Source organism: Babylonia areolata, chromosome 20 (genome assembly GCF_041734735.1).
Source record: "Babylonia areolata isolate BAREFJ2019XMU chromosome 20, ASM4173473v1, whole genome shotgun sequence".
Lineage (NCBI taxonomy): Eukaryota > Metazoa > Mollusca > Gastropoda > Neogastropoda > Buccinidae > Babylonia > Babylonia areolata.
Genome location: NC_134895.1, coordinates 33,520,531 through 33,545,338, shown reverse-complemented (window position 1 = coordinate 33,545,338; position 24,808 = coordinate 33,520,531). Strand labels below are relative to the sequence as shown.

Below are 24,808 nucleotides of genomic sequence, written 5' to 3'. Positions count from 1 at the left end.
TCTTAGTATTTATTTCAACATAGTGGAGTGTCATGCTGTCTGCCCGAATTACGACCGGCTGCTTCCGGTTCATCACGTGACCTCTAATTCTTAGTTAAAGGGAACTAACAATAATGGACATAATTCAATATGAGAACATTACATCCCTCCCAACGTTGAATGAAAACTTTACATAATATATGATTTAAATTTAAATTGAATTAGAAAAAGAAAACAAGCTCCTGCTTTAACAACATTGAAACTTTGATCAAGAGAACTTTTATAAATGATAGGATTCAGTTATTTTAAACATGAAATGAATTATCACACTCAGTCCAAAAATAATATGAATCAACGTTTGAATTTGAAGTTAAAATTAAAGAAAGGTTTATCTTTGGAAACAGTCTCCGTAGCCATGTCAAAATGAAACGAAGCCTTCTTGGCATAGTCCAATAGATTCAGCATTGAGTCAAGTTCCATTGCTCATCAAACAAACCAACATAACCAAATACATGTACACTAATCTAGTGTTTACTGGTGCAAAGTATTATTTTGTTGAAGTGCATGATAATAACAGGAATCACCAGGTTCATTATTTTGTTTGCCTGTAATGCGTAATGATTATCAGCTTCTCCTCCACCTATTTCAATGAAAAGAGTGATCTAAATGATAAATTAAAAAAAAAAAAAAAAATTGCGCCTACTCTATAACTCCACAGCTACACTGGAGTTATGGTCTAGGTAAACCGAGCCAGTAGGGCCTTTCTAGGGTTATACCTAGCTAACTACGCACCACAATGAAGAACACAGAATTTGATGACCAGGTAAATCCAATGTTATCAGCGGCCAGGTGTAGATGGGTACTGCTGATGGTAGTGATGCTGGAGCGATAGTCCATGACGGTTACTGATCTAGCACATAGTCCTGCAAGTGTCCTGGTTTGCGGACATTTCTACTGCTCCTGCGGAGTTGGGGTTGGGGTTGCGACTGGGGTTTGGGTTTCGGCTGCTTTGGACTGGGGAGTGACTGGGGAATATGTTTGGAATTTGACTGGGGCTTGGGGCTGGGATGTGGCACTAAATTCTCAGTCTGTATGGCCACGGGCGGGGAACTGGGAAGTCTGCGGGGTGGGGTTTTGATGCGACTGCCGTTGCTGGTGATGATGTCCTCTGCGACGGCTGCTCTTGCGGCGATGACGTCGTCGCTGGGGATGTCCTCATCCTCGGTGAGGGCCTCGTCCTCCTGCATCGCGGGCTGCGTCGTGTCAGGAAGCCTCCGGAACATCGCAGCGTTGCGGGTCATTGTAGAGCCATCGGGTTTGAGGGCAGTGACCATAGAGCCCTTGCTCGCTGTGACAACGAGCGGCTTAGGCCAGAAGGGAGTGGAGAACTTGTCCTGCTTGGCCTGACGAACCAGGACCTTATCTCCTGCGGAGATTCTGCTGGGCTTGGCGTGATGACGACGGTCAGCAGCAATCTTCATCCTTTTCTTGGCATCACCATCTCGCTGTCGTAGCTCTTTGTCGACTGGGCTGCTCGACAGTTCGTGCAGCTGTGGCATCTTGGTTCTCGGTTCTCGTCCGAACATCAGGTAGTACGGCGAGAAACAGGTAGTTGCGTGTGGTGTGCATCTGTACATGCGAAGAAACATACATTTCCTGTTTCCAGTTCTTGTGTTGGATTTTGGCAGAACGAATTGACTTCAGAAGCGGTTTGTTGAACGTCTCTGCTTGCGAGTTTGATCTTGGCCACAAGGGTGTGATCTTGCGATGCTTGACGCCACACTGTGTCAGAAAGTTTTTCCATGTAGCGGATCGGAACTGTGGTCCATTGTCTGTTTTGATCACTTTGGGGAAACCGAACTCGGCAAAAATTTTGTCCATGACTGGAATGATGGAGTCAATGGTTGTCTTGCGAACGATTTCGACGACTGGATACCGGGAGTATTCGTCTTGGATTACCAGAAGGCTCTCGCCACTTGGTAATGGTCCGCAAAAGTCCATACTGAGATGCTGCCAGGGTCCTGGGGGGAGTTCAGACATGGCAAGTGGCTCCATGTTTCTCCTGTTGGTGTTTGCTTGGCATGGAATACATTCGCGAATGGCCTTCTCAGCTTTTGTAGTCATGTTTGGAAACCATACCTTTGAGCGTAGGAGCGCCTTGGTCTTGTTGATACCTTGGTGACCTTCATGAGCTAACTTGATGACTTTGTCTTGTAGCGCACTCGGAATGACCACTAGTGTTCCCTGGAGTAAGATGTCTTGCTCAGCATTGATGCTCAAACTGTCTTTGACGTTGCGGAATGCTCGGAATGTTTCCGCCTGCATGTCTGGTGGGCATGTGTGCCATCGGCCTGTTCGGACCAACTCCATGATCTTCACCAGTGTGGGATCACCTGTGGTTGCTCTCCGGATGTCTTCTGTGGTGATGGCGACTGGGGTATTCGTGTCAGTGACGAACTGTACGAATTCTTCCGCTGCTTTCTCCTCTCTGGATGAGACGGTGCCAGGGATTGGATGTCTTGAAAGGTAGTCTGCCGGATTGTCCTTGCCTGGCTTGTACACGACCTCCATTTTGTAGGGTTGAAGTCGCATGGCCCATCTTTGAATTCTGGCGGGGGGTGACGGCTTGCTCCAGATGGTGGTTAGTGGTTTGTGATCGGTGACCACTGTGAAGCTGCTGCCACGAACATAGATGTCAAAATGTTCACAGGCCCATACGATGGCTAGCGCTTCTCGCTCCGTTTGAGAGTAGCGCTGTTCTACTTCACTCAGGGCCCGGCTGGTGTAGCATACTGGCTTGTTTTCTTGAGAAAGAAGAGCGGCGATGCCCACAGGGCTGGCGTCCACCAGTATCTCAGTTTTCTTGCTGGTGTCGAAGTACACCAGGGTTGCTGACTCACACAGTGCTTGTTTCACGGCACACAGAGCTCTAGCTTCTTCGCCCCAGCTCCACGGCACGTCTTGTCTGGTGAGACAACGGAGAAGCTCTGTGATGGTTGCAAAGTTCGGAATGAACCTGGCACTGTACTGCGCCATTCCAAGAAACGAACGGAGTTCGGAGCTGTTCTGAGGTTCTGCGGCGTCCTTGAGCGCGGCGACCTTTGCTGGGTCAGGTCTGAGTCCGTCGGTACTGAAGATGAATCCATAGAACTCGATCTCCTTTCTGAACTGGCACTTGGAACTGTTCACGGTCAGCCCAGCTTGATGGAGAGTGGTGAGTAGCTTGTGCAGATTTCTATCATGTTCTTCAGTGTCTTTGCCAAAAACTATGATGTCATCACTGACGTTGCGACTACCTGCTACATCAGCTATCACAGTTTGTATGGTGTGTTGGAAGATCTCTGCGGCTGAATTTATGCCAAAACTGAGACGTTTGTAACGGTATAGTCCACAGTGTGTAGAGAACGTTGTGATTCCCCGGGATTCAGGTTTGAGTGTCAGTTGATGGTAGCCCGATCTCAAATCGATCTTGCTGAAAACTGTTGCGCCATGTAAGTCGGTGACCAGCTCCTCGATCGTTGGTGTGACATGACGTGTCCTCATGATTGCCTTGTTTGCGTCTCTCATGTCTACGCAGAGTCGTATCTCGGCTGGTTTCTTTGGCTTCGGTACAGTCACTATTCTTGAAACCCATTCTATCGATGAGTCTGACACTTTTTCTATGACATCCTCCTTTTCAAGTTTTTCAAGCTCTTTCTCCACTTGGCTCCTGAGATGGAACGGTACTCGCGAGTGTTTTCTAGCAACAGGGGGTACACTTTTGTCTACATGTATTGTCACTTCAACGTTTTTGAGGTTGCCTATGCCTTCAGTGATACCAGGATACTTGCTCAGAATGTCTTTCTGGATGAAGTTCACGTCAATTTGCAGGATCCCAAGCTCTTCTGACGTCTGTCGTCCTATCAACGGCGGTTGAGAGCCCGGAATAACTAAGAACTCAGCTGTGACTGGTTGCTTTCCTGCGACTTGGATTTCTGCTTTCACCATTTTCTTGGCTGTTATCGGTGGTGATCCATAGGGGTATAGTGTACGCTTGCATTCCTCGAATTCGGCACCTCGTTGCTTCAGTTTGGCAGCTGCTGTGGAGTTGAGAATGTTGACCGACGCGCCACTGTCCACGATCATGTTAATGGGTTCATCCTCAATCAGTACTGTTACCTCATTGGGGGTTGGCTCAACTGCGAAGACGTATTCATCCGAGTCCGATGATGGTTGTTGTTCCGAGTACAATGACTGTTGTTGTTGTTCCTCCACAAAGTGAAGTCGACCACGGTTTTTCCTTCCAGCACGTCCTCTGTTTTGTCGCTGACCTCGTTGGCCTTCAGTTGTTTCTCGTTTTGGTTTGCGGCATTGGGCAGCAAAATGGCCTTTCAAATTGCAATTCCAGCAAGTCACGTTTTGTGAACATCTACACTCAGAAGATTTATGTCCTGCACGTCCGCATCGGCCACACTTGATACTTGAGTGGGTACTCACACTGCTACTAGCGTTACTGTTTGCACCTCTACTACCTCTGTATTTGCTACTGTCAGTGTTTCTGTCAATTCTGCCTCTGCCACTACTTTGTCTGACTGCAAACACGTTTTCTCTTTCACCTGCTATCAACTGGGACTGTTGTTCTGACAGTTCTTTGGAAGCGGCTAAGGACAGACATTTTTCCAGTGTCAAGTCTTTTTCTGCTAGTAGCCTAGTACGGAGTTTGTCAGAAGCACACTTGTCTATCACTTGGTCACGTATGAAGTCGGCTGTGCCATCGCCAAAGTCACAGTCCTTGGCTAGTTGACGAAGTCGGGTAACATACTGTGCTACACTTTCATTGTCAGTCTGCTTTGCTTGACGAAACATGTGACGGAGGTACGGGAGATTCTTTGCCGGTTTGAAATAGTTCGTCAGTGCTTCTGCTGCCTGTTCATACTCTGGCGGTTGTGGGTCGAACGTGAAAAATATTTCTTGGGTTTCTGTACCTGCACAGTGAAGCAAAAGTTGTCTCTTCTGTCTTCCGTCAGTGCATCCTGAAGCGTCAGCAAAAAGTTCGAAGCTTCTAAGCCATCTTTCCCAACGCTGAAACACGCTAGCAACATCACCATGTGGGTCGAACGGAGACACGGACGGCACGGAGATGTTTGCAACAGTTCTGACTGCTGCTGCTGCATTTTGTTCGTTTTCTCCCATTGCGCGGTGTTCGGTTACTCACTCGTCGCCAAATGTAGAGTACACATACACTCGAAGTCTCTTTGTTTAGATGTTCTTAGTATTTATTTCAACATAGTGGAGTGTCATGCTGTCTGCCCGAATTACGACCGGCTGCTTCCGGTTCATCACGTGACCTCTAATTCTTAGTTAAAGGGAACTAACAATAATGGACATAATTCAATATGAGAACATTACAAATAATAATAGTAATAATAATGATACTACTACTACTACTACTAATGATATGATAATAATAACAATAACAATAATGATGATAACAATGATGATGATGATAACGATGAACACTTATTGAGAGCTTTTTCTCAAATGGATCTCAAAGCACTATAAATGTACCGTCAAAACTCAATAAACTGTAAAGACGAAGTAATAAACGTTCACACACACACACACACACACACACACACACACACACACACACACACACACACACACACACACTGTAAACAGACATCATGGTAGCACTCGCTGCATACGACTGACTAGCGTACACACATGCACGCACGCACGCACGCACGCACACAAACACGCACATAAACATAACACACACACACACACACACACACACACACACACACACACACACACACACAGAGTAGGATAGTCTGGAATTATCACGGGGCTAAATTTCAACCAGTCAGAACTGACCTATCAAGTTGCACCTTACCCCTACCATCCATTCTACCTCGTAATTGATATGGCGGTCATTCTTGGTCAGCTTGAAAGTACCCCCGTAGGTAAATCTGGCCTTCATCAATCAGCAAAGGCTAGAACTCCTAACGATTGCTTCTGTTAAGTTGCAATGGTGGGGTAGGGAGGGAGTGTGGCCAGTAAAAGCTAGCCCAGAAAGACACCCTCTCCTTTTTTTTTCAAGTTCAATATTTTAATTCAACCCGTTTAAAGGGTTAATACCAAACAAGGTGTAGGTCGAGGGGTGGTGTATGGGATGGGGTGGGGTGGAGGGGGGGTGGGGGGGGGGGGGGTCGATCTTAACTGGCCAGAAATGACACCCGGTCTGAGGCTGCATGGAAGAGTATGTACTGGGTGCTGAAATGTCACAGTTCTCCCCTCCACCTCCTGGTGTCCCCGAGGCCAGTTCTGCGTGCGTTCTCGAAGGAGGAGACAGCCTGATGTCTTTCAGTTCCAGTTTCAGTGCCAAGGAGGCATCAGAGCTTCAGTCCGGACTGATTATAATAATAATAATAATAATAATAATAATAATCATGATAATAATAATAATGAAAAATGACGATAATAATTTACATTTATATAGTACATGTAACATCACATCTGTTTTGAAAAAAAAAGAAAAAAAAAAAAAAAAGGAGAGGAACAGATGTCTGACGTATGCATAGGCCCAACGCGTGAGTCAGGCCCTGATAACCTACCCCACCCCCACCCACCCACTCCCCGCGATCCCCACCCCCAAAACAAAAGAATAGAAAATAGATACACAGAAGGGAAAGATCAACATAAAAGATATGATCACGTTCACCCGTGCACACATGCGCACGCTCGCAGACCCAGACAGACACACACACACACACACACACGCGCGCGCACCCAAGAGCCCCATACACACACACACACACACACACACACACACACACACACACACACACACGCACACACACGCACACAGACACACACGACTCAAGAAATAATTAGCATGTGTCACCTTTGGCTTTCGGGGCATTGTGGATTTCATAAAGCAATATCGTCAAAAACACAACTACATTTATCAAAATGTGTGCGTCAATATAGGTATGTGTATGACAGTCACTCGTGGCCGACCAAGACCATCAGGACAGCAGAGGAGGCAAATGCTGTCCTGACTATCTGGGCTAGAATTTGATAAAAGTCGATGCCCCCTAGTTTGAGAGTCATAGTCGTTCAAAAAAGACTAAGCTGTGAATGACTTCCCTTTGCAGTAGAGAAACCATTGATCATACAGCTCTCACTTTGCTGTTGGCCCACCTGTGAAATAATGTAATCACTGACGTAAGGCGAACGTTGAGTCGGAAAATAAATGTGTACAATCTTTTATACATATGGAAGTATACTTCGCAGTGTTGTAAGTGTTCATGAATTCGCTGTCTTAATAGTACCCGGATGCTTGTAGAAAAACCCCCCAACCAAAACGAGAAATACAGATTTGGACACAATTTCGTATCGAAAAACAATCCTTTTCGAACACGAGAAAAACTGGGGTATTGCATGATAAAATAAATTCATCACCAACAGTATTCATGTCACACTTTTTACGAATGTCTTGGAATTCCATTTGTCCGCCAAATTTCAATTTGTCAACTGTAATTATTACATTTAAATTTGAACAATGAAATTATGTTTGCACTCGATAATTGCCTAATATATTTTTGTCTTCTAATTTCTTTTATATATAATTCTTATAAGACATAAATTTATTACTTTTACTTAACGATTTCATTCATAGATTTTCCAAATAATTCATCAAACCAGTAACGACATAAATAATCTTTATTAATTTCATCACGTCTGTGATCATCAAACACTATCAAAATATTTTTTAGTGAATCACATCCATTCCGATATGTAAACCCCTTCTTCGTACAAATGATGTAATGACATACCGTTTTGAATATACACTGGACACAAATGAGAAGTCCAAACTCTAATTAATACACAATTTGTAATATCAAATCGGGACTGAAAGTTGGTATAACTATTCCAGTTTTAACGTATATCAGCACCAATACACACACACACACACACACACACACACACACACACACCTACACCTGTATGCCTGAAATTTTGTTGCTTGTCGACTCGCCGAACATCTCGGTCCCTAGAAATTTGTGATCCGGAGACACCACTGCCTATTCACGTTGATGATCCATGTCATTTGATAGCACATACCCACACTTTGATATTGAATGATGTTCTAAGTCTCGGCTGCAGCTAAAATCACAATGTAATGACTTTCCAAAGCCGTCCACGATGAAAATGATATTAAGAAGAGGTAAGAGATGAGACGTTGAAATATACTGTTAAAAATAATGAAATGTAGCAGTAGGCTAACCAATAAATAATTTATCTTTGCTGATTATGCTTGGGGATCCAAAAGGATGCAAGGGAGGTCAAAATGTGTGTACTGCATGAGTGGTCAGTTCAGCTGCGTCATAATCCAATTATTGCTGGGCATAGGAGCATTTTGAGGTACTCAGTTTGACATACATGCATTAAAATTTTGATATCGTATTGTATATGTGTATTGTGCTGATGCATAAATGAAAACCTTTTTGTCTTCACTATCATGACCAAAGTATCTTATTTGTTCAGGAACTACATGGAATATTGGACCCTTGATTATAATATCTCTAAGCCAGCGTGAAGGTCAGTCAAGGTCAGAACGAGGTCAAGGTCGCAGCCAGAGGCATCATGGCCAGTCCAAAAGTTGAGGTATTTCTGAAGCAAGTGCGCTGTGAGTTGGGGGAGGGACCTCACTGGGACGACGCCTCGCAGAGTTTGTTGTTCGTGGACTTTGATGTCAACGAGGTGCACCACTGGTCCTCTTCCTCTGGCGAACACAGTGTCAAGAAGCTGAGTGAGTTCTGAGAGCTGTCACTGGCGTGGCGTGTTTCTGTTGTGTGCTCAAGGCGCCACTGTGTGTGTGTGTGTGTGTGTGTGTGTGTGTGTGTGTGTGTGTGTTCTCTCTCTCTCTCTCTCTCTCTCTCTCTCTCTCTCTCTCTCTCTCTGTGTGTGTGTGAGAGAGAGAGATCGAGAGAGAGAGACAGACAGACAGACAGACAGACAGAAACAGAGATATGTAGAAAGACAGAGAGGACTGCTTGCAAATCTACCTTCCTGTCATCAATTAAAATCTTTTTTTCTTGGTTCACTATAGTCTTTCCTGTGAACATATTTATTCTTACCTGCTACCTTGTTGCTACCATGAAGGTGTTAAACAATGCGCGTTTACCAACAGTGTGCGTTTACCAACACTTATGGCACTCACTAAGTACAGTAAGACTTTTCCTTTTCATCTTAGTTTTATGTGAACATCTGTTTGCATGAAATGGTGAGACTCGGGGGATCAAGTCAATGTGGAGTGTGGGGTTTATGCGTGTGTGTGTGTGTGGTGGGGGTGGAGGTAGGGGTAGGGGATGGATGGTTGGTGTTGTTTATGATGATGATAATGTGTGTGTGTGTGTGTGTGTGTGTGTGTGTGTGTGTGTGTGTGGTTTGCATACATGTTTCAGTTTTTCATCTGTTTCGCTTTGATTGTTTGAATGTTTGTACTTGTATAATGTAAATGATAAAGTGTTCATTAAAGAGAGAGAGAAGAGGGGTAGGGGGGTGGGGGAGGGGGGGGGGCGCAGAGACAGACGGAGAGAGCATATTGGAATAATTTCCGGCTTAAACCGGATAATCAAATTGGTGGTTGTTGCTCTACATATAAAAACACGGAAAAGAATACAAAACTATGCTGCGCCATTAACATGGATATTCACAAGAAAACCAGAGACGTGCGTTGAAAACGTAACTGCATACATACCTTGACAAAGATCTCACCTCACCTTCAAAATACCTAAAGTGCTGATTCCTGCACAGATTTACACTTGATTTTAGATTTTATGTGGACTGAAACGCATGTAGGTGAAATTATCTTTTTATACTGTAATCAGTAATTTAATCTGATTAAAATGTCACGTCTGCTGAGCGAGACATAAATGAATTAATCTTTTTAACGTTAATTCATTCGAACTTTTAACTTAAAAGAAAATTCTCTTGGACTGATTTTAAGAACTGACGTCCAGTTAACCCTGAAATTACCTCTTTTGATTCGATAGATGACCCTGTGGGTTACGTGGTGCCGCGCGCCAAAGGGGGCTATATGATTGGTGTAGGACGACGCTTCGCGGAAATGCACTGGGATACAGAGGACCTGAAGACAACTGCAGACCTGGAGGACGGACGACCAACCTTTTGCTTCAATGACGGAAAGTGTGACGCCAAAGGTCGTCTGTGGGGAGGTAGGTGTGTCTGTTAAGGAGTGAATAAGCCAGCGTGCAGGGATTTTTACATGGCTTATGTCCTTACTTAGTCATTCGAACGAGACGATAAACTGAGGCGCAGCATGCACCTAGCGCACTTAAAAGAACCCACGGAAACAAAAGGGCAAAATTCTGTAGAAAAATGAACTTCGATAGGAAAACAGATAAACTGCAGGCTGAAAAAGAAGGGGTGGCGCTCTCAGTGTAACGACGCGCTCTCTCTGGGAAAAGCAGCCTGAAATTCACACAGAGAAATCTGTTGGGACAAAAATGAGTAATACAATACAATACAATACAATACAATACAATACAATACTTTGAAAGCATACGTCCTTTTACCTTGGTAAAAGAACTATCCCATTCCTGCTGACGATCTGTGATTATCATTACCATCACCCACCCACCTTCCCTTTTTTTTCAGGCACCTATAGCTCTGTCACCACAGAGACAGGGATCTATTACCACGAGAGGGCAGGGTCCCTGTACAGTCTGGACCTGGACAGGAGCGTCAGCAAGCATCTCACGGGCGTCACCATCTCTAATGGGATGGCATGGACCGCCGACAACAGCGTCATGTTCTTCGCGGACTCCGGTCCCAAGAAAGTCTACGCCTTTGATTTTGATCTGGAAGCCGGCAAAATGAGTGAGTCTGGAGAGAGGGACGGACACAGACAGGCAGGAATTGAATACAAGAGAAGACAAAAAAAGACACAGACTGGAGAACTTCGATACAAGACAGGACAAGTCAGTACTGGACTAGTGTTACTTGTGGCTTGTCTAGCCTTGTGACTCTCAAACTAGGAGGTAATATTGCACCGGCTCTTAGTGCTGCAGCCTTGGGGGCTAGTTGGCTTTTGGAAACCATTCCAACGTCGACTGTCCTAAAACCCTTTTGGTCGAGAGAGTTGGGGTGTAACTTAGGCAAGACAATCTGGACGCTACTTATTCGGATGAGGCCATAAACTGAGGTCCCGTGTGTAGCATGCGCGGTAAAGAACCCACGACAACAATAGGGTTGTCCCATGCAAACTTGTGTAGAAAAAATAGGAATAGGAAAAACAAATAAACTTGCAGGTAGAAATGAGGGTTGCGCGCACTGCACTATGACGACGCACTCTCTCTGTGGGAAGTGCAGTCCGAATTTCACACAGAGAAATCTGATGTGGCAAAGAGTAGTACAGTACAGTACAGTACAGTACAGTACAGTACAGTACAGTATACCTACAATAAAACACAATACAATACAATACTTAAATATATTCTTTATTTCATCAGTTCCTAGTTTGTTCATACCTGCATTAAACAATATCAGTCAAGTAATGGATGGCACAACTCCATTGTCGCATGTAGTTACGTTTTTTTTTTACGTTTCTGATAAAAGACTATTATCACATTTGCGATGAGTTACACTTCAGTTAAGCCTAAGTTGCTCTTCATATTTCTCTGAGAGGTATTTTTTTCTCTCTCTTTCTCCCTCTCTTTCTCTCTCTAGCTCCTCCTCTCTGCCCCATCTTTCTCTCCCTCCTCTTTCTCTCTGTCCGCGAGAATGGACAGATTGGAAGAATATGCCATGCCCAGAATTTAAATCCTTGAAAGAAAACTCCTCTCTCCTTCTCTCCTCCCCATCTCTCTTTCAGAGAGAACGGACAGATCTGAAGAACTGGCCATTCTTAAAATCTTAATCATTTAATAAAATCGTTGTGAGTTCCCTCTTTCACTCTCTCTGTGTCTCTATCTATTTCTCTGTCTTTCTTTCTCGTTCTCTTTCTCTCTCTCCCCCCTCTGTCTCCCGACTTTCTCTCCCCCTACCTCATATCTCGCTCTCAGATAACGGACAGGATGGAAGAATTAGCCATACCCAAAATCTTAATCCCCGACTTCTCATTCCTTCTGTCTCTGTCTGTCTCACACTGTCTATCTGTCTGTCTCTCTGCCTCTGTCATCTCTCTTTCTCTCTGTCTCTGTATGTGTCTCTATGTTTCGGCCTCTGTCATCTCTCTCTTTCTCTCTATCTGTCTCTCCCTCCCTCCCTTTAATAGCGAGAGCTGATGGTGGCAGGTAACCAGAGGACTGTAGTGACGCTGGCCGAGGACACAGGACTGGGGGATGCGCTACCTGACGGCATGACAACAGACACAGACGGCAGACTGTGGATCGCCTGTTTTAATGGCAGTGCTGTTGTGCAGTTAGACGCAGAGACAGGTGAGTACGGACACTGGAGTATTACGTATTGTAATCACACACACACACACACACACACACACAATAAATAAATGGAATTCAGCTGTTTCTTCTTCTTGTTTTTATCTCTCCCTCTTCCTCTTTATGAATATGCATATATATGAATGTGCTTGAGACATAGAGATAAATAGAGAGAGCGAGAGAGAGAGAGAGAGAGAGAGAGAGAGAGAGAGAAGGACGGACAGACAGACAGACACGAAGTCAGAAAGACAGACAGACAAACAGACAGACAGACAGACAAAGGCAGACAGAAAACAGAGAGCATACAGACGTGCGCGCATGCCTTTGTGTGTTTGTGTGTGTGTGTGTGTGTGTGTGTGTGTGGAAAAAAGGATGGGTGGTAGACAATGTACGAGCGGGGAATGGACACAACACATTCCCATTGACAGAGCGGTTTTGCACGCAGCACGCACACCCAAAATAACATTCGCAGTAGATAAGCAAACTAATGATTACAGTCGTAAACTGTTTTATTCAACAATAGAACAGTGGAAAAACAAACAAACAAACAAACAAACAAAAACAACAACATAACTGTGGGTTATCTTCTCTTCTCTTCTGCCATTTCTTTCTTTCTTGTAAAAGTGGCATGAAGGTTAAGGTCATACTGTTTCCACCGTGTTTATTCATGTCACACGAACTGGTCTGTAGGTCTCTCTGCCTCTGTCATCACTCTATCTCTGTCTCCTTATAATTGTATAGCTTCGTCGTTTGATTGTCGACTGTAATGAGAATATAGATTTTTCTTATTGTCCATTTCCTCGACAGGAAAAATTATACGGAAAATTGACATCCCTGCAAAGCAGCCGACGTCAGTGTGTTGGGGCGGGAGAAATCTAGACGAGTTGTACGTCACTTCCGCCCGACAGTGTAGCAAGGAGGCTCTGAGAAAAGCCCGCTGTCTGGCTCTGTGTTCAGAGTCACTGGTCTGGGAGCCAAGGGGTTCCCTGCTTTTACCTACCAGGGCTGAGCTGCTGATCATTTAGACATAGATATATATATATGTCATCATGTGTTTTTCAATTTTATTTTGTGTTTCGCTTAGTATGTGCCCTTTCTTATCCCATATATGTATTTGAGTACTGAACTGCAGATGTGTAATCAAAATTGTAATTGAAAAAAGGTTTAAAACAAAAACAACAAAAATACCTATAACATGAGGTGTTTTCTTGTAGTGTACTTCTAACGAAGAAAACCACATCTGTCGTTTATAAACCAATGAAGTGTCTTAAAAATTAGGCTGAAACATCGATTTTTTCTGACGCATTTTGAAAGATGTTCATGATGCAGGTGTGCATGATGCACATAAAGTATATATGAATTTCTCTGTCACATTTATTGTTTATCAATACCACCATGTGTTTCATGTTTCCAGCATGTGTGTGTTTGATACTTGTTTTGACTGCTGTGTTGTGACAGTAACACGCATTTTATCGACAGAACACTTGTAGCAGTGCGTTTCCCGTTACCGGCATAGGTGTGAAAGCCTACAAAATGATCCATATACGCTACAACACCTCTGCTCTGGAAAAAAAGAGCATCTAGATGCCCGACTTTAGGATAAACCTAACCCATTTGACAAGCCTTGACAACTCTACATTTGTGTGAAACATTGACACAGAGTAAATGAAATAAACAAATTGAACAAATAACAGATCCATCTATCATTCTTGGATGACGATGACATTCATCACGTTGGGATTCGTAGAGTAACACCTTGTCATGTTGTCCCAAACTCTAAGTTGACCCAGTAGCAGTATTGCCATCATCCCAACCACCATCCTGCTATAAGATAAAGTTCAAAATTCGTTATACACCACAGCTTTCTTTGAAGTCTTTAATATTGTGCTGTCCCTTGCCACATCATCCCTAACCCTCCCAAGCCCCCAAACCCTTCTTCGCCATCTTGCACTCTTCACTTTATATTTGTCAGCCTCTTCGCAAAGTCATGAACAACATGGAATAGTTGGTTCACCAGCACGAGGTTTTTGTTTAAAAAAATCATTATATAAAAAAAAACTTTACACGTAACACGCGTTCATACGTGCTCTGTTTGTGACTGAATCCATGCGGTTCGTATGAGTGTGTTGGTGTTATTTATGATGTTTGAAAGTGACAGGTAAAGTGGTGTAAATATTGTTGTCAGTTTTGCGGGTAGTAGTAGGGTACTTGCGGCATCATTGATAATATCGAAGTGTCATTTATGTTATTACGATAGTTCTTTTCTTTTCTTTTATTTTATCACCCTTTAAGTTGCTTTTTATTATTAATATCTATATCAAACTGAAACTGCCTTTGAGACCACCCACGTTATTACAAAAGAAAACCCCACAAACAGTCTAAACAACAATGTCAACGTGTAGCAGTGGTCAGCAGTGAAATCACTCAGGGCTCCTTTTGGATCACCCACACAGACCTCAGATGCTGGAGGCCGTCGCTGATCTCATTACATTGTGTCACCATGACAACGGTCAGCAGCAGATTGAAGTAAGAACGTGCATTTTGGTGACAGGATGTTTCAAGGAAGTCTTAAGAAACTGGGAAATGTGGAAAACATTTCCCCCTCAATTTCGAAAGGAATGCAAGGACTAACACAGAAACAAATCACATGCAACAGCGTGCACACAACACAAATGAGTTTCTCTTTCAGCGAGAAACTGTTTCCAATGCTTCATTCGTCGTTTTACACGTTACAGGAAGGAGGATAAGAGAAAGTACTTTTGTACATACAAACCTCCCTTTTGGAGAAACATAATGACTACCGATACTTAAATGTTCTTCTTATTCTTTTTTTACGATGCTTCCACTGCTTTAAGGGCTTGGAGCTATTACTAACTCTCTCTCTCTCTCCCTTAATATATATATATATATGATGCTGTTTTTTTCAGCCAGGCCTTTTTCAATGACGCAAAAAGAAGATGATTCACCCGCATAACGTAAAGATAGAAATAGAATTTAGGTCGTTTTCATCCATGACTTGACGACGGAAACGGACAACCGTGTGATCAAACTGCTTGTGGAAGGCAGTCATCATTGTAGCAAGTACATTGTTGAAATGATATGATATTGGACACTTATATAGTGCCTATACTCGGTCAGACACCCAGCTCTAAGCGCTGTACAGAGTCACTTCATCCAATCCACCAGGGAAAAAGCCAGCTGACAGCTGGAGCTGTTTTCGGTACTCATCATTCGTTTCCTGTGTCATTCAATCAGGCTTCACACACACACACACACACACACACACACACACACACATATATATATATATATATATATATACATATATATTTATATACATATATGTAGCCAAGCACTTAGCTTCAGATACTGCTTCAGATAGCGCTCTTAGGCTTCAGATACTGCTTCACACAAGAGCTATAGCAGACGCCGTGTTACGTATATTTACACACACACACACACACCACACACACACACACACACAAACACATGCAACCTCTTTATGTGTATGACCTTTTCTCTGTGATGTATACAGCCATACTCCATTTTCGGGGTGTGCATGATGCTGGGTTTGTTCTTGTTTCCATAACCCACTGAACGCTGACATGGATTACAGGATCTTTAACGTGCATATCTAATCTTTTGCGTGCACATACACATGAAGGGGGTTCAGGCACTAGCAGTTCTGCAAATACTTTGACCTGGGAGATGGGAAAAATCTCCATCATAAACCCACCAGATGCGCTAAGCCCGAGGATCGAACTCAGGAAACTCAGGCGAGAATCCACTGCAACCGTCTGATGTTTGAATGTATTTGTATATAAAAGATAAAACGAATGATCAACTTAAACAGTCGCTTTCAAATGATATATAAAAACTCGTTTAATGTCCTCTGGATCACACCTTTTGGCTTATTGGATGTGTTGTGGGGAAAATCAAGTACGACAGTTTGATGCAGTATGCACTCTGTACGCTTTTGACCAGAGTCATCCTCACCCACATATTCGCACGCATGCACACAGGACTTTACACACAATCGCCATATATTAAAAAAAAAAAAAAAAAAAAAAAAAATCACAAGACGACGTCAGAGTATGTGGGGTTAACATTCTCCGTGTTGATGGGCCTCATACTTATTATTTTGCACACGGCACTCTACCGTATCGACCGGCCAGTGACACGTGGACGTACCCTCACCCCGTTCCTTCTCCCCCAACTCCCCGCTATAATTATGGATAAAAAGGCGGTGAAGTGCAGACGTCTGGGGTGGTTCCTCATCAACGACACGTTCCTTCTGTGACTGGTTCTGGTCTGACGGCTTCACCAACACTGGTCAGTAGCACTTGGCTTTCTGTTTCTTCTCAACACAGTACCATCGATTGTGACTGTATGAGGATGTTTTACTAGCACTTTCAATCTGACAAAATATACCTCCATTTGTGTGTAACAAATGCCATGACCTGGTCACCTTCACTCTCACTGGATGTCTTTTTCAGTATCATTCAGCTGTGTGTGCTGCCTTTCTTTGAAGTTGAGCTGTTAAATCTGGAAACACTGCTGGGACAAAGATATGTTTGGCTTCTCTGCCACACCCTGCAGTTCATGTCTTATTGCTTCTAATCCAGTGGAGAGGACAGCTTGCACTAGAAAGTATCTGAAATTTGAAAACCAACCTCACAGACAAAAAGTCTTCAAATCCGAACATGAATATGAAAAAGACCAATGCAAAACTAAATGAAACTGCAGAATCGTACTGTGCTACAAGAGTCTGACAAAGGGTTTAGTATTCTTTTTTAAATGTTTCATTATAATTAAGAGCACTTAGTGTCAGAAATGTTGGGCCACTAAGATGACAGTACAAACAGAAGGAAAGCCGATGCATGCACTACATTTCAAGTTATGATGTTTTTATCCAACAGATTTGTTCATTATTCCTACACCACACTAACCATTTTGAATTGGAAAACGAAAGAAAACTACTATAGAAATATGTAAACGTGTGTCTGTACGTGTCCATGTCTGTGTACACTTACAGCAATAACTGATTTCCTCAAAACTGAAAAATAATTGTGGATAATATTTTGACCAGCAGGTGTAAGTGTAACACGGCTGTCATCAACAGATGCACATTTTCAAAAATATAGACAAATAATTATATGGACAACATTTGGTGGATTATTCATATATCGAAATCAAATGAAACTATAGCTTAGCAATTGTGTTTCATTGTAGTTAAATTTTTGTTCAGGCTTTTACAAATGAGTAGCTGTGGGTGTTTGTAGCATAAGCTTTGCCATATATATGTAATCATTCATTTCATGAAAGTCCATCTCAAGGAATGAAATACATATTTCCTTCCACATCGTCAGACTGTACCAGCTGTTCTGAGCTCCTGGTTCCACCATGCACACAGTGGGTTTTCTGCTGCTGATGACGGCTGTCATGATGACACAAGCTGATCAAATCAGTGACAGCCTCCAGCTGACTCCCCTCAAAGAACACCTCTACTTGTTTGATGTCATTTCTGACGCGCCACTTGCTGACGTTAAGGGTGCTGTTGCTTCTTTCAAACCTCGTCACAGCTTCAAGGTAATGTGTGTGTGTGTGTGTGTGTGTGTGTTTTGGGGGATGACTTTGGGTATGTTTTGCAATTCCTGAACCTTTTTATTCTGAAGTGCATTTCAGACGGAATACAAATCAAAGAGGGCATGTTGTTGCAACATTATCAGTCTAACAGGATGTCATTCCGTCAGTTTAAACTTCTTCATTTGTGGGCTGTAACTCCCACGTCCACTCGTATGTGTATGGTTGGACTTTTACAAATGTGACCGTTTTTATCCCGCCATGTAGGCATCCATACTCTGTTTTCGGGGGTAGTCAGTCTAAACAAAATCCCAGAATGACTCCACAAGAGAGACAGACAGACAGACAGACAGAGAGACGGAAAGAGACAGGGAGATAGAGAGTCTTCACTTAATGCCTGGATAGTTCTTAAAATACATGACACATACTGACGGAAAGTACTGTCACGTGCACAGTGTGGGAAAATGTGAGGAGACTATGTAATGGCTATCCGACTTCGAAAATTCACTTTCAACCACACCAAACACAGACAAAAAGTACACACAAGTACAGCACACACAATTATCATTAATCAGATCATCTTAATTTCTAAACAATTTCATACACGTTCCACACTTTATGTATGCAGCACATACTCACATGCCATTCTACACATGCACTCAGTAATCATTTCCCTAAACTAATTTAAGTTTTTCCCGATTCTGACGTGGGTAAATTATGAAATAAAAACAACCGAAAGTAGAAATAGTAAACTTTGATCACAATCATTTAATTCGTTTTGAAAACAACGTGTTCTTATGAAATCCATGCGACCAAATATATAAGTTCACTTACCGAATCAGCTGGCAAATCTCCATCTTGAGATATGGAGACTACGACTTTCGTCAACGAATGATCTCAACACACTGTGCTCTAGCATTACAAAAACGATACTACTTAATTTTTCTAATATCAAACTCACTCAACAAATTAACACAAATTCTCGTGCAGGTCACAACTTGGTCACTGCGTTGACACATTGGAAAGAAGTGAAGGCCACACACCAAAATCAAAACTTATCAAAACATTGCTTCTTGATAAGTCCTCAAAATTAAAGAAAAAATAGATAAGTAACAAACAAACAAACAGACAAACATATTACCGTTTCGAGTATCAATCACAACTTCTTTGGTCAAATGGTTGAGAAATGATCTTGCAGCGAAGGTGAGGAGAAGTTGAGAACAGCTTTGTGTGGTTAATTTGTGTGGTCAAAAGTGTTCAGAATGAGGGGTACATCTATTTATCCGGGGAAACGGTGTCAAAAGCAACATTTGCTTATTAATGTGAAGACGTTGTGGCTGTATACACTCAAGTATGATGATAATATTTAAGGGAAGTCTTGATAAACCCTACTTCCATAGCTTCCCTCCAAGCAGATTTGGATATCCATTTGCTTGATGAAGTGACAGATAACTGACATCACTGCTGTAATTAGCTATGCTTCTTTGGTGCAGACGTGTTCATGCTTTCAAATTTCTATGGCAATTTGTCTGTTCATTTCTGACGTGTGTTCCAACAAAGGAACTCCGAAAATATGTTTATTTTGATAATACGTGAGTGTATGTGTGTGGTGTGTACGCGCGTGCTCGTGTGTGTGTGTGTGTGTGTGTGTGTGTGTGTGTGTCTGTGTGTGTCTGTGTGCAGGTTATTGGGCAAAACAAGTACATGTTTGGTAAGTTTTTTTCTAACGTTCTTTTTAATTTTCAAAATATTGAAAACATGTAGTTTACAATACTTACAATATAAACACACAAAACAGTAAAAACAACAACAAGCAACAACAACAACTGACAAAAAAACAAAAACAAAAAAACAACAACCAAAAAACCAAATTTCTAAGTATTTATCTTTAAATCTCTAACAGGACCACATCTCGTGAGTCCCCCACAAACAGAGTAGTGACTTTCTTAAGAAAAAAACTGATACAATCAGTATATTTCTATCTATGAATCGAGGTTGCAGGATGGTTAAGACGCTCATCTGCCAATACAGTGTACGCGAGGGTTTGGGTTAGAATCCCGGTCTAGCTCTTTCTGTCAAGTTTGATTGGAAAATAAAACGGAGCATTTTTTGTCATTCAGATGAGACGAAAAACCGAGGTCCTGTGTCCAGCACGCACTTGGCACACTGAAAAAGAACCCTTGGCAACAAAGTTCTGTAGAAAAAAATCCACTCTAATAGGAAAGGCCTGACAAGCTCGTTGGGTTATGCTGCCTTCAGGTATCGCCTGGTAGTGATGTATATATGGTGTGACAGAAACTGAAATTAATGTGTGGAGAGAGAGAGAGATGTCATACCATGATATGGGGATGCTGACTCCAGTTTCCTGTTCTCATCAGTGATTATCAGCAGTGACACAGCCGCACTGCGTGACCTCACCTTCCCGGCAGGCTCTGTAGTAACGCAACATCCGGTGGTTCACACCAGCGAGTTCATGGCCATGTTTGGTGTTAACTCGGGCTGGCACGAGAGTGATGAGGAAAACGTGTTGCCTGATACTGTCCTGCTGGTTCATGAATGGACGTTCCTGCAACCAGGTGAATTTAGTTGTCTCTTTATTTGCCTGTCTCTCTTTCCATCTATCCAGTCTGGCCAAACATCCCATCCTCTGTCTGGCCAAAACTATGTTTCTCGTTTATGTAGGGATATTTCAGCATTGCAACACACATTTACAGTGATGTTCTTCCTGCACCTCTGCCTGAATAAACAGTCCTCTCTCTTGTCATCATACATTTCAGTCTGCTCCATGGTTGCAGAGACCCAGTGTCTGACACGGTATGAACGAGAGATGGCCAGCTGGGCCAGGCAGTATGCAGACACACACGCCTTGGTCAAACCAGTGTCCTATGCTGCCCTTGCTGCCTATCCTCCCAGGGTAAGAGATGTGGATGGAATTTAAAAAATTGATAGGCAGATATTTGGATGGAGAAGATGGAGACTTTGTTCACAGCAGTGAATAAATCTGTGCGACATAAAGTCATATTCAGGCCCACACAACGAAACGTGTCGACATGAACACTCAGTCTGGTAAATAAATGGTAAATGCCAGTCTGATAAATAAATGGCAAATGCCCAAGTGATAATCAACACAGGACAGTTAAGTCAAAGTGCCTCTGTTTACGTACTGTTAGTAAGCAATCAAGCTAGATTTTAGTCAAAGTTTTGAGGCGTGAAGAGTCTCCAATTTAAAGTAATTAGCACCAATTGATTAGTCAATGACCCAGTGCGCCACTGTTGATCCACGCGTAGATTTTTTCACGAAGTGAGGGTTGCATCCAGACATGTACATGACGTCTTGACGCTGCATTGACGTAATAAGTCGAAATTACGTACACATCTCAGTTTGAATGAAAGCACAAATGTTAGTACGATTTAACTTACTTGTAATTTGCTTTCACTGCAGATCTTTTTCTTTGACACGCTTGAAGACAACGCCTTGCAGAACGTGGCCAGAATGGGGATGGAGGCGGTGGGGGGACCCGGAAGGAATCTGCTGACCAACACGCGAATTGTCAAAATCTAAATGACGTCACTTCCAATCTGGCCCTTCAGTTTTCAGAATTAGAACGTAGACTTAGCATTTGATGAAACTGTTGGTGTAGATGTGAACCTCCTGTCAAAATGCCCTCATGTTTGTAAACATGACGCTTTTGAATGACTAGTCATAACGGAATTCGTAGTGTTTATGGTAAAAATGAATTATGAAATCAGGCATTGTTTCTGTAGACAACCCAGTATTTTTGTGTAACGAAAGGAAGTGCTGAAATTGTTTTTGATTAGCTGAGAGGTAAATAAAAGTTGGTTTGTACCAATTTACTTCAGCTATGTTGTTCTTTCCAGGTTTTCTGTGTCAGTATCAATTCCATGTAAAAGATTGTCTGTTTACAACTGTTCGAGGAAATTGTCAAAGTCAATAAAGCCAACAGCAGATAAAAGAGTGTTTAAAGTTTTTAGAACCTCCACCCCAACCTCCACCCACAGAGAGAGAGAGAGAGCACAGCATTATCTACGTTGCACTCTCTAAAAGAAAATGCTCATACTGATCTTGAAACACACACACACACAAACACACACACATGATGCCAGAGTGCTGTTTGCTTGCTCACTGTCATGAATGTGATATACAAAAATATATTTAAAACAAAGCAAAACAAATAAACCAAAAAAAAAAAAAAATTGTACAGATAAATATCTTCTCCTCCCACTGTGAACCTTACCCAGTCGGTGTCAGGTACCCATTCACACTTGGGTGGAACGAGGAAAATCTGAGTAAAGCATCTTACCAAAGGACACAACACCGTGCCGAAATGGGGCCTCGCATCCTGATCACTGGCCAACACTGGATCAGAAGTCCTGTGCCTGATTGTGCCATGGTGCCTCCCAGGTCACTGTGTATGGCTGCATGAGTGGAGGGGTACGAACTGTCAGCACGTACAGTCCATGCATAGGAGTTGCAGCCAATGAACGCAGAAGAAGTCTAAACAGTTACAAATCAAAATATTTGCAGTTTTAAACTTTTTGGGGGGATGGATGACCAAATCAGGAAGTAACCGTCATGTTTCTAGTCCATGCTCTTTCTGTGACAGTCATCCCCCACTGGGATAAAATTAGTCAAACAATAATCAGTATTCCAGTCTTGATGTACACACATTTTTTTGTAATTTCATACTCCATGACAGTTTACATACAACTTATCATCAGGGTTTACGCAAGCTAAATAGTGTAATGTAATCATATGTTTTACCATTTGCGGTGCTTTCCTCAGTGAATTCTACAAGGAGTGGAGCACAGGACCTCAAGATTGTGTGATCATTTTGTACACACACACACACACACACACACACACACACACAAGATACATATTTGATAAAGGTGAATTGTTACGATATGCCGAGGCTTCTATTAAACTCGATATACTGTGGTCCTTTTGGCTCACTTTGTGGGAAAGGAAAGAGTGAACTTGTAAAATATATAATTATGTTGATTTCTTGTATTGTATTGTATTATTCTTTATTGTCACTACAGATTTATCTGTGTGAAATTCGGGCTGCTCTCCCCAGTGAGAGCGCGTCGCTACACTGAGAGTGCCACCTATTTTTTCGTATTTTTTCTTGCATGCATTAAAACATTTTTTTTCCTATTGAAGCGGATTTTTCTACAGGATTTTGCCAGGGACAGCCCTTTTGTTGCGGTGGGTTCTTTTACGTGTGCTAAGTGCATGCTGCACACAGTACCTCGGTTTATCATTTCTTCCGAATGACTAGCGTTCAGACCACCACTCAAGGTCTAGTAGAGGGGGGGAAATGCTGGTGATTGTGCCGTGATTCGAACCAGTGCGCTCAGATTCTCTCGCTTCCTATGTGGACGCGTTACTTCTTGGCCATCACTAAAATATATATGCATGTACATTTATATATTTACCTATTTATTCATACATACATAAGTAAAATGCATAATAAAATATGTTTCTATGTGGACTTGTCTGGCTTCTGAGTGGGGTATCGGTAGGGTGCACGTCCGCTTTAGAGCACGTGACACTCTGTACTCCGATTCAGTTTCTCAATGAGGCGTCACTGCGTTCGGACTAATCCATATATCCTATACCACATCAGCTAAGCAGATGCCTGCCCAGCAGCATAACCCAAATCGCTAAACCAGGGCATGAGTGCATGCACATACATGCGTATTAGTGAATGTGTCAAGAGTTGATTCCATGTACAGAATTTCACCAGAGGACATTATTAAAAGTACATTTGGTGCGCCCTGTCTAATGATACCAAAGCCCTGAGCGTTTGCAATGAATAACATAATGACATGCATTCTAAAAACACAGGCAATACACCTGCATGCACAAATCCTCCCACCCCAACCTCAACCCACAAACCAACACTCATTCCACACAAGATATACATACACACGCACGCAAGCACACTTTGGCCGTTCAAGGTATATAAACATATGCACGTTAAAAAACACACACAAAAACAGCAACAATAATGAGAAAAGAAACTGAAATAGAAAATAAAAGTGTAGACAAGAAATAAGTTACTGATTTGAATGGTTGGAAATAAATAAGTTTTCCAAGGTTTTGAAAGAAAGGCAAGAAACAGCATGGCGGACAGGGAACAGAAGTGCGTTCCATGAGGAAGAAGCCTGAAAGGGAAAGTACGTTTTCCACACGATCTGATTCTATAGGAGGGAATTTTTAAGAGACGGTCATCACCCGATGATCATAGCTTGGCGAGATGGAGAGTAGTAATGCAGAAGCTTAAAAAAGTAAGGAGCCATGCCATTCATGAATTTGTAGCACAGGAGAGATAGATCGAAATCTGTTCTTTTCTCTATAGGTAACCAGTGGAGGGAATGAAGAAGAGGAGTGACATAAGCAGATTTGGGAGAAAGAAAATAAGGCATGCAGCATGGTTTTGGACTCTCTGAAGTCTGAAAAACAAGCAGTTGGGGCATCCATCGAGCAAAGAATTACAGTGCCGTACAGAGCCTGTTCTGCGTAGCTCAAGGTAACAGATTTGACACACCGTTGAAATCCGCCGTTCAAAATATAGACTGGTCTAAGTAAGCACCAAGGTTGCAAGCAGTTTTTGAAACATTGGAACATTGAACCTATTTAACTGAACAACTTGGGGAAGTGATACATAACTTAGCAAACTTTTAGGAGCAATTAAAATCAGTTATGTTCTTTTTTTCGTCATTCAGCTGTAGTTTGTTGTTTGTCATCCATGATGTTATGCCTGTTA

The 24,808-nt window shown here is 42.5% G+C and overlaps 1 protein-coding gene and 1 pseudogene across 1 annotated transcript; both read left to right on the top strand.

The window, feature by feature from the left end:
- The first annotated feature begins 8,613 nt into the window (after window positions 1-8,613).
- Window positions 8,614-13,440, top strand: LOC143294591 (regucalcin-like; annotated as a pseudogene).
- A 3,251-nt stretch (window positions 13,441-16,691) lies between these two features.
- LOC143294696 (uncharacterized) lies at window positions 16,692-21,764 on the top strand. The gene is made up of 6 exons (XM_076606097.1): window positions 16,692-16,763; window positions 17,801-18,020; window positions 19,698-19,725; window positions 20,393-20,590; window positions 20,810-20,928; window positions 21,457-21,764. The coding sequence occupies exons 2-6, from the start codon at window positions 17,835-17,837 to the stop codon at window positions 21,574-21,576; spliced, it is 651 nt and encodes a 216-aa protein (XP_076462212.1). The 5' UTR covers window positions 16,692-16,763; window positions 17,801-17,834; the 3' UTR covers window positions 21,577-21,764.
- Window positions 21,765-24,808: the final 3,044 nt, after the last annotated feature.